Source organism: Volvox carteri (genome assembly GCF_000143455.1).
Source record: "Volvox carteri f. nagariensis unplaced genomic scaffold VOLCAscaffold_19, whole genome shotgun sequence".
NCBI lineage: Eukaryota > Viridiplantae > Chlorophyta > Chlorophyceae > Chlamydomonadales > Volvocaceae > Volvox > Volvox carteri.
The window spans coordinates 1,181,701-1,192,781 of record NW_003307562.1 but is presented as its reverse complement, the minus strand read 5'-3'; the positions used below and the strand labels follow the sequence as shown (position 1 = coordinate 1,192,781).

The 11,081-nt window shown below is 50.8% G+C and overlaps 1 protein-coding gene across 1 annotated transcript; it reads right to left on the bottom strand.

Annotated features, from left to right (window-relative positions):
* Nucleotides 1–239: 239 nt before the first annotated feature.
* Nucleotides 240–10,249, bottom strand: VOLCADRAFT_91056 (uncharacterized protein; the record flags this gene model as incomplete). Its single annotated transcript, XM_002950501.1, has 15 exons — nt 240–473; nt 1,432–1,467; nt 3,052–3,111; nt 3,488–3,619; nt 3,961–4,071; nt 4,620–4,853; nt 5,317–5,448; nt 5,612–5,663; nt 5,963–6,058; nt 6,532–6,803; nt 7,635–7,681; nt 7,888–8,467; nt 9,164–9,510; nt 9,615–9,853; nt 10,122–10,249. 15 exons carry the CDS (start codon nt 10,247–10,249, stop codon nt 240–242), a joined length of 2,700 nt encoding a protein of 899 aa, XP_002950547.1.
* Nucleotides 10,250–11,081: the final 832 nt, after the last annotated feature.

The window sequence follows — 11,081 nt, the reverse complement described above, 5'->3', positions numbered from 1 at the left end:
TGCAATAATAATGTGCATGCATGCCATTCCCATGCCATTCCCATGCCATTCCCATGCGTGCTATTATCAACAACTGGGGTTGTTGACGTTTGATTACGTAATCAGTATGTAATACTGTTGGCCACCATGAATGAGTAGCCGCCCGACCCAGGTATGGCGACAACCGTAGCCCGCTTTCCTGTCAGACTTCACAATTGCGCAAAAAGAATTGGAAAGCAAAGCGTGCGATACACCCGTCACTACTCGGCACCGCCGAAACCACTTACACTTCGAATGTCTACGGCGTCTAGGCATCTTGCGACGTACATGGCGCCGCCATGCGTCGCGTCAATTGTCAAGTAATTCTCCACAAAGTCCACCTTCTCCAAGGTTAAGTACACATCGCTAGCATGAAGCCCACCACTTTTGGAATTGGCATTGTTTCTCGTAAAACGTACTCCGCGTAAAACGGCATGTGAAGCTTTCCCACCAACCTATGCATACGCGAGGGAAGGCATATCAGACATCAGACATTTAGGATTATACAATGCTTCCTGCTGCCGAACATAGCGTTCGACGCCAGCCGATTGCCGTTTTATATGTATGTGCGTATGCATTCAACGTAAGCCGATACATGACGTGGAGGAGAACCTGCAGCTGGCTAGCAAACTCGCGGCCCAGTTAACAGCTTGCACACGGCGGATTAGTGATCCATCCGCATTTCTTATGTCTGTTAGCACGTCATATGGCGTGACAGCGGATTTCCACACCACAACAGACACACGACCAAGTGTTAACACCGATTCACCCAGCCAGCGGAATACCCGCGGCAGCCATACATCCAGAGGTGCATGAACGGAGATTTACAAAGGCCCGATACAAACACATCCGTTGCGTTGTCATGTAAAGCACGTAGGCATATGATGAGAGCCAGGGACACGCATGCTGTATATATCCCAGCATGAGCGAATACGTATGGCCAATGTTAGCTCAGTAGTGGTGCACCAAAAAAAACCTGTCGGAACAAGTCCATCGACTTGAAGCCCTTCAGCTTACCTGAAGCACATTTCAGGGCGCCTTTCAGAGCATGTGAAGATTTGTCTATGACTAGAAGCTTCAGTCAGGCTTTTCAGCGTCAATTCATAAAGCTAGCGGAGCAGATGGGCTGGGGCCACCGCACGTTTGACGCTAGCTAGTAGAGGGGTGGGAGTGGAGACGAAAGGCGTGCGGCCTCGCTGGGTGTGGACGACTGAACACATGCATGTGTATAACCGAATGGGTGGTTATCGATGCTCTAATAATTGCGCGGGTGAGCATGCATGTCCCCTCAATCGGCAGGCCACCATCACCTCAAAGCTCAAGAAAGTCAAGCGTTGTCATTATGGCACCATTTCTGACGATATGTCCTACGGTACAACCCAAATAAAACACACACAAACATCGCTTACTTACCACAACCATTGGAGGAGCTACTTTTATGCCGCCGGCCTACAAGGTTACACGGAAACACGAGCAGCATACACCGAGCACGGAATACCAGATGTTATGCGCACACACAGGGGATAGGCCTGAGGCTTTTTCTTTGCTGGGTCTGGGTATAGGGCTTTTCGAGGGGGAAGGCTCGCCACCTCGCCACAGGTTGCGCCAAGGCAGGGGCAGTGGGAGGATTTTGAGAGGTCGCTGGTGTAGGGCTTGGAAGGGCGAAGGGGGTGGCTGTAGAGAGACTGGGTGACGCTGTGTGGGTTGTGTTGGTGTGGTGCTGCCTTGAGGCATCCCTAGCCCGTCGGTGAGCTGATAGCTGATAGCCTAGTCCGTGCCCGCCTCCCGTCGCGTGTGCTCGAAAGGTAGTTAGTACGAATTTCTTGAACCCCGCCCGGTCCCCCGCCATGGAGAATTGGGTGAGAGACCGAGCTTTCTAATAGGGCCGCGTGCCGTGGTAGGGATGGGTAGGGTCTGTACAGCTGTACAGACCCGCAGGTTTTCCGCTGTCTTTGTGAACCCTCATCAAAAGAGCCGGATCAGGCCGGGGATGGAGGGGAGTCTTTTTCGTGTTTCAGGCTCAGTGCGCGAACTCGCGTGATGGAGACTTGACTCGTGAGAGCGTGCGCGCGTGCGACTCCTCCCACCGGGGGGGAGGAGAGCAGATCTAGCGGACCTGCGGCTCTCGGCTTCTTACGAGGGGACAGAGGCCCCTCACGGCCCTCTCCCGTCCGCGGGAGAGAGCTTAGGCGGCCTTTCCGTTGGGGCTGGGCAGCAGCCCCTGGCCAGTGTCAGGCCCGGTCAGATGTTTGCAACGTTCACACACATACACACATACGTGACACAAGGCCGCTTGAATGCAAATTTGCATGCAGGCTTGATGTACTTGCAAGCCAGCCATTTCAGTTATGACACTAGTAAGCCCCGGCTTCTGGCGACGGCCGAATGTATCAATGCTTCCCCGTCAACACGCAGAGGGTTCATCACATTGGCCCGCCAGACACTACAGCTAAATCGACATTTGCCCGTGGCACGTAAAACCTTGCCTATATATACGACAGATGTGAGATAATTGCAGCACATGCGTCCGTATGTCTTGAGATTTTTTACAGACGAGATAGACCCTTTCGCTCCTAATATAACCAGAGTTTTCACGCAGAAGCGTGAAGATAACTGAAACAACCAACGAGTAACGCATCATGTGGAATGTATATACATGTCTGATACATGTATGTATATCTTCTTAAATGCAGCGATAATGTCTGAAGTCACCTTGTTTTAGCTTCCTAACCATCCTCAGCAGCTAGGTACGTGGCATGGTATCAGCAGTTTCCTACTGAGCTTAGTATATATGCCTATAACATTGTGCGATCGCCCTCTTAACTAAATAACCCGCCGGCATGAGGTTTGCCTGCTGGCCATCTTGTGTTTCTTATTATCGCGAGCTTGTCGCCGAAAAGGCCTTTCGAGATTGCTGTTTGGAGTGCGCTTTACATAGTAGTGCGCATGTAACGGTCATGTGTGTGCCGATAGCTACTAGACAGGTAACTAGGCAGACATCTCACGTGTTGGCTCAGGCATTCATGCACTTACAGTGAAGGCTGAGTTTTCAGTCAGGCTCGAGTCCGTCATAGTGATGTTGCCACAATCGACCTGCGTGCATACAAAACATACAGCAGGCGTGCCGGTAGTTTTTTGTTCGGACCGTGAGAAGGCACTTGAAGTTTTGCCTCTGGCTCACAGCTGCATGGGCGTCAGCGACAACCAGCTGCCTTATATCGTTGCTGCCTTTCCATGCCTCATTCACGCTCATCTAACCCGCACGCCACAGCTGTGGTTCCGCGCTTGTATCGATGCGCCGGCAATATCTATGTATGCACCTGTCCAGCAGCCTCCTCTACTCGCATACGGGTGAGCATGGGCGCAAGATTATTAAGCACTCGGCTGAGCCCACACAGCGGTGTCGTCTGCTGGATCTATGGGTCTGCACAACAATCTGGGTGTTTGCTTGCTTGTTGTACATACGTACCAGAAGGCCCCCCCCGCTGCCAATCCCAGCGGAGTTGCCCTTGAACGTCACGTTGGTCAGGATATGCGTATATGCACTCTTGTCTCGACCTTGAGTCCCCCAAGACGAGATGCATCCCACGTAGAGGCCACCCTGAATGTTGCACAGCAACAAATGAAATGGGACCATCTTAAGGACAACCGCCGCGCTGGTGTGTGTATACATGGGTTGGGTGGGTAGTAATTAACAACGCTGAGCCACGCTAACCCATGAGATCTAAATTTGTGGGACAGTTAGGACTTTGAAGCAGCATGGCATTTAGGCAGGTGGGAAGCAGGTTAGTGTGAACTGAATACGGCAAATCCGTTGACTGACCACCTAACCGACGAGACTTACGTGGTTAAGCCCCATGCATTCTTCATGTCATGTGAGCACTACATGTGCTTGGCAGCGTGTCTATCCCGCCATAGCCAGGTACGTCGGCGTGCACTTACTCCGTCAGTGTCTGCGCTGTTTTGGGTGAACTCGACATTCCGTAGAGTCAAGCTGCACCAGTCGGCTCCAAGTGCCCCCCCGTAGATGCCGGTGTTCTCCTGGTACTTGACCTGCGCAGCCCGCACATGCGTCACGGGCGGGATGTGCAATCGGACATCGCGCAATGCAGATATCATCATTTTAGAAACCCTGACGCCGAAGCATGCTCCCGCTCGGCGTCAGATGAACGGTAGCTAGGATGCAATATATATAAATAAATCATGAAAAGTAATTTATAAAATACAAAAAATCCAAAATGAATTAAAATATAAGATAAAGTATAGTACGTGTAATATATTTTGTGCTATCCTTTTTATTATTTATATGATTTTATTCTTTAATGCCTCACGAATAGGCCGTAAAGTCCAAAGTCAGCACGTTCGGTAGCGCTACATGTCCTCCGAAAGATAACAAATACAGACGCTTTGTGACTCAAAAGGAGTTCACCCGCTCCAGAACCAAACAACGCCCGCCCATCGTGTACTGCAGAAAACCATGTTCTTCTTCGAAAAACTCAGAAAACCAAAAATTACGATATATAACTATAATTTATATGCTTTCCCCTGGACGGGCCGTCGTCCGCGGTTTAGTCCCAACAGCGCTGCATCACGACACCTACGTTGCTGATTTGGATTGCCATGGGGCAGTTGCGGACGGACATTGCGCCGCCTAGGCTGTTATCCGATGACCAGCCTTTCATATTTTGTGTAAATTCGCCGCCATCCAAGCTAACATCCCATCCGGAAGCATACAGTGCGCCACTGTCGCCAGTGTCGACCATGTTTCCCCTGAAGTCCACGTTGCGCAGACGTGCAGATGCTACGACCCCGCTGGGGGCGCCCCCTGTTGCATCCTGCGTGGCCACAGAGACACGATATAGCTGCAGACACCGATAGCAACCAAACATTTACGCAGGCAAACAATGCAGCCAGCACTTTTGCTGTAAATGGAGGCGGGGAATAAGCGTGTAGACAGACCTCAGAGGGTAAAGGTGTAAAACGGTGCACAACGACGTCCGCAAGTACAACATACCCATGCTACTTTTAAATCCATTTCCTACGAATTAAGGTTTAAAATTGAACGCCAATGTTCCCAGTAAAAGCTTGCATTTGTAACTGCCATGTGATTTCGGCTTTACCTTGGCACCAAGCGACACAGCTCCGCCCTTGACATACGTACGGCATCATGGATCACCCGAGTCCAATTGGTCGCACCACAAGGATGGAAAGGGAGCGCAATACAGTTAGGTGTTTGTTTGCGACTTTCCATTTTGCAGCTCCAATCAATGGTAAGAAAAACACGAAGGCGTTACTTACATGTTCAACAGCGACGTTCTCCGTGAAGTCTGAATTGGAAATGGTGAGGTTTAACCTCAGCGCCTGCAGGCCATTCAAGAGCTTTTTGTTAACACTTGTCCGATCTAAGAATATAGCTGCATGTGTGGCTGCCTACAGAAGCCAGAGGAATTGCATGCGACGTAAAAAGCAAGTGATGAGGACGCAACGACGACAAGTAACAGGCACTAACAATAAGGATACTCAGGAAGACAAGGAATAATCCATCAGAATATTCTGTCCAAATCAAATGCATTTATCGCAAACGGGTACTTACGCCATCCGAGTGGTCCGCAACTGCTGCTATACCGCCGCCAGTGCTATCAGCTCTATTGCCAGTAAAGACACATTCATCCACCACAATATTTGAGATAGGCGCTTCATCAACCTGTGTTTCATTAAGGGTGTAGGCAGGCACCCAGGGCTTAACAAAGAAAGGTGGGCTCATCACCTGCCGGGAATAGCAAACCGACGCTATCGCGGTATATTACCCCTATATATCTGTTTTGCCACGGCTTCAGAAAAGTATCGATCGGCGGATGCAGATCCCGTGATATGCCCAGTATACAACAATATCACGGTCCAGGCTAGTGAGGCTCGAGCCTCGGATTTGCAATCAGGCCCCCACCTGACGGGACGTTCACCAAGCCAAGCAGACGATAGCTCCCGCCCGTGCACGAAGGATTCGACCACTTCAAAATCACCCGCTTCGAGAATTGGTTTGCTAAGGGAGCGGGCGTAGGGCCCACAGGCGCATTTTGAGGAAAATTCGGTGTGACCAGTTATCAGTTCGCGCTCGCTTCTTGCTTCCGTTTTCTCGGTTGTCCCTTGATGGCGTCTCCGCGGCATCTGGTGTCGCCGAACCTGCTTTAAATGTTCGATTCCGCCCTGTAGTAGCTGTCGTACAGTACGGCGTGCATATCGTCTGAAATTACGCGCTACGGCGCTCTGCCCGCATCTTTTCAGCGTCCAGCTACTACACGCCCAGTGCAGTGCACGGCCAGCTGGCCCGCTGGCTCTCTACCCTTCGTGATTCTGGAGACCACTAGATAACAGCACACACACACACACGCGCGCGCGCGCCCACGGTTCTTTCCGGTTTCGTGTCTCAAGTTGTGTGTGTGTGTGTGTGTGTGTTCCTGTGTGTATCTGCGTAAACCGAGCATATATAACGATTATTGCGCATCACCCACTTACGCTTTCGAACCAGAGCGCGCCGCCCTTCCTTGCGGTGCATCCAGTAAAGCTGGAGTTAAAGAACGAAGCTTGGGCTGCAATTCCGCAAACGCATCCGCCATCTCCTGCAGGGGTGCTGCTATACTTGAATGCAGATGAATGGACAAAAAGCCTGCTGCCCTCGGAAATGTAGACGTCGCCGCCTTGCGAAGTTGCACGGTTTCCGTCAAACAAGCTATGTCTGATCTCCACGAGGGGGCCGTATCCATCACTTCCCGCCAGCAGAGCGATTGCTGCGTACATACACATGCACACGGGGCAACTCTCTACACTCAAGAACCTAAAAACCGTACGGCACTCGATAACCCACAGCCCGGAGCTACTGGCATGCATGCATATGCAGAACGTGCTTGGCAGAGCTAGCAGTGTTATAGCATGATCACTACATAAGGTAAAAAGGAAATGGTAACTTTACCATCCCGGGGCCGTGAGCCCAGGTGTAGAGCGAAGCTGGCAATTTAGCAGTTGGAGCCACTCAGATAACGACCTGTGCCGCTCATACGTCTTTGCAGCAGCCTCCCGAATGAAAAACCGTCACCTGCTGGAATGTTCGCAAACCCTGTGGTCCCACACGTCTTCCCCCACGCACCCCTCCGGCTGTGCATTTGACCGCGGCATATGGCCACCACCGAGCCGGCGGGGCGTGGCGCCCGGAACTAATCGACTATAAAGAGCGGGGCCGTCCAGGCTGCTGCTCTCTATACCAGTTTTGCCCCGCCGACCTAAAAAGATTCAAATCTCGCTTGTGGCCACAAATCCCGCCTTGTCTTACAGGGACTGACGCGCTTTCCGATAGCCGGCGTAATGGCTACATGTTAGGCTTACGATAAAGTATAGGTGTATGAAACAATGGAACCATTACGGTTAAGCCGAGCAACCCTATGCATACATACATACACATCACATATATACATATATATAATGAGTTGAGTTTGTATAATATGAATGCGGGTAATATGTATATAATATTACTATATGACAAAATATATACGTTTATGGGTTACATGCAAATATAAATAAGCATGTATATACTGCCTGTCGTGCCTATATATACATTGCCTGACGTGCGTCATAGCATCATAGCTTGCCGCGGGCGCCGCCACGCACGCAGCTGCAGGCCGGCGGCAGCAGAAAGTGCGCCCCAAGCAACGTCGGCGGATACAGGTGCGCGATATATATGTGCAATCCAATTAGCTGTGTAGGGGAGTATACCACCAAATAGCAATTTATTGCGTGTAATTAGCACCGCACCCGGCGGCATAACATGCATGCAGCCGCTTCTATATACCCGCCCTCCGATTTTACTTCTTCGCCTACCTCCTCCTTGTCCAGCTGTGTTGTTACTAAAAACGGTATCCAAAAGCGTTGCCTTCGACTCGATGCCAGTCTGCTCCGACTTGAGACACACAGCACCACCTGTGCAGCCTTCCGCACCGTTGCCTGAGAAGTTGCTGGACACGATAATCAGGGACGAGTCGATCGCTGCCAAGCATGGGCCGCAGGCAGCCTTACTCAAGCTGCAGTTCATACTGAGCACCGATACGTCAGCGGTTCCCTCAATCATCACAGCCCTGGAGTCTGCGGTCTCTGGGACAGCAGCAGCCAAAAAAGCATCGAAGCCGTAGACGTGAATCCCAGAGGCTGAGATGTTCCGGCTAGCTGCTATCAGCAGGCCGTGCAAGCTACTGTAAGACGAGTTGTGACGATAAAATGTGATGTCAAGATTTTCCAAACGTGCTGCCGAAACGCTCTGTAGCCAAATTGCCCCGCCGTGGCTGCCTATGGATGATAAATCGCTAGGCAGCAGCGCGCCACCGTCATTACCGCCGGCAGAGCTTCTCGCCATTGAATTACTCCCCAGTTGTGATTGCAGTCGGGACGTTGATGGTTCCCCAGGCTGCATGCAGAGGCAGGCGCGGCGCGCATGCATGAATACGGGGACGAAATGAGATTGGCGGAGCCAATAGGTTGGCGCCACTGCCCCTCTATTCGAAAAGTACCCGTGCAAGGACATGTACCAGCCCATGAAAAGGCATACACCACAGCTGCTGCCATGCAAGATGGAACAGTTCCGCTGCTTGTATCGTACGGTCCCTAAGGAACGAACGACCATGTGTTCAAACCCCCGATATACTTCATAGCTCACGATTATACATATTCTATGCACGCAAGTCGAAAAGTCGCGAAAGTGGGCACAATAGCTATAGCATATTAGCTAATAAAAGAGTACCCAAACAAATACCGCACCCGCGTGGCCCTGCATGAGGGGAATAAACGTTTTACAGAACAGCAAGCTCAGGGTCAGGGGAGCGAGTGTCTCTGCTGGTTGCCTGGTGTTGTCCGAGACATAGTACAGGGTTTGCTCTACCTATTGCATCTTACCAATAGTTAGGTTGCACCAGCTAAAGGCTGAGACGCCTATCTTAATGCCGTACAGCACGGAAGAACCAATCACAGTGATTTGGAATCCATGATAAGCAGCTGCACGATAACTCATTCATAGCAGCGACTGCGAATCCACAAGGAAACCACCAAACTGTCCTCCATCAGCATATCTTGCCTGGTGTCCCTGGCCTTGGATGTCAACACCTACCGGAGCAGTTGGTGGTTTCGATGGCGGTGATACCGCGAAAGGGGGGGATGGTGATGGCGATGATGCATCTCTCACGTCTGCCACCCGCAATAGGGTCACATTTTGGATTGTAACGTTCGTGCAGTCCTGGATAAGAATGAGGGGTGCCGAGATGTCCAAATCCCGAAAGATAAGGTTTCGGAGCACCAAGCCGTTAACCTTGTAAAAGCGCAGCAACGGGAAGGTGCGGCCGTTGGCTGCTGCCAGGTTCAAGTTGGCAGCTGTGGGTGTGGGTAACAGAGAGCCATCCACCACCAGCCCCTCGCCGCCACTGAACGTTAGGCTTATGGTGTCGTTGCCTCCAGCATCTACATGCCGGGAAGAATGAAGCAGGGGCAGTGCACGCATTCATTTTGTCAAGGTCATTACGGTGCTAACGCTCTAGGGCGAGCGACCTTCTAGGTGTTTTTACATTCGTATATTTCGCTGTTGCACATCATCTCGTCGTTGCACAGTTTTTTGTCACAGCGTTTGTCGTCCATTATTGTCAGATTGTACGGTTCCCGTTTCTCCAGAGTTAGTGTCTCGTCCAATGCAACCAGGAAGTAACTGCAAACTCCAGTCAGGACCAAATCTACGTGTCGTATGTACATACGCATAGTCCGTGCATCGTTGTTCGGGCGGGGACATGGTTTGCTTGGCTGGCTGCTGCTGCAATAATGCAGAGGCGGGGTTCACACATACAGTCGGCTGGGCAGCACACATGAACATCTTCTAGAGATCTGCCTCTAAATAATTTAATGTTCAGAAAAAAGGGCCATCGCATAATAGATACGATTAAGAAACTGATTGTATATATATTCATGGTATAGATAGAATGGTCTATAGATCATGCCATGATATGTATAATAGATAGGTCTGAACATAAATAGTCTATAGACACTTCTCATTTCTGCAAACTGACTACATACTTCCTCACCGCCAGGCTGAACAGCGCACGGTAGGGCCGTTACAGAGTTCATAACCATAGCAATCGCGAACCGTGCCGCGATACCAATGCAACACTACTGATACCAGGTCCGACACGGCAGTTGCACCGCAGGGCATTCGCCAACCATAATAATGAGCTCTGTTGTAACGGTTTACCGTACAACGGCGTCGTTATGACACAACAAGTGGCCACGCATGCATGCTGACGCGGGTGGGGTTTCGCGCGAAGGAGACCATCCATGGAGCCATGCTAGGCAGGTTGGCCCGGGGCCCGTGAAGCGAGAGAACAGATAGCTATTCTCAGGATAGATGCGGATGGTCCTCACTAAGTATACGGGCGTCGCCTACACATGTGATCGAAAACTTTACCAAATCTAGGCTAATAAAATAAGAAGCGAATTGCAAGGGAACCATCACGTCAAGCCAAGTGCAAAGGAGCCACGCTCCCCAAGGGAACGGACAGATAATAAATACATCAGACAGTCCGTCTAACGCAGGGAAGCCCGCCTGGCAAGCGGCATGGAAGCATATCCCTTGCTGCATCGTGTAGCTACTAGCTAGCTAGCAGAGGAAGACGAAACAAGCAACAGCAAAACGTGCAATTGTATATCCTGAAGAATAAGCAACAAGGAATAGGCGCAGTAATAGCCACACAAAAGGAGGAAAGAAGCAACAACAGGAAGACGCGTTCAGGGCAACAATGACAGAGAGAGCTAATTAGGCCATGGTTCGTCAACTTACCCACTGCGACACACGATGTAGCGCGATTTGCTCGTGCTTGACGGGAAATTTTACGAACAAAATGGCATGCTAGCTGTTAAGAAAGTAATGCAGGCAAGGCAGGCGTATGAACGGTTGCATCCGCGCCGTGCTGACATTACTAATGCCACCGTTGACTGGAACTGAAAGATCTTCAAACTTATGCCCAGATAGCATTCAAGCTTTCGCC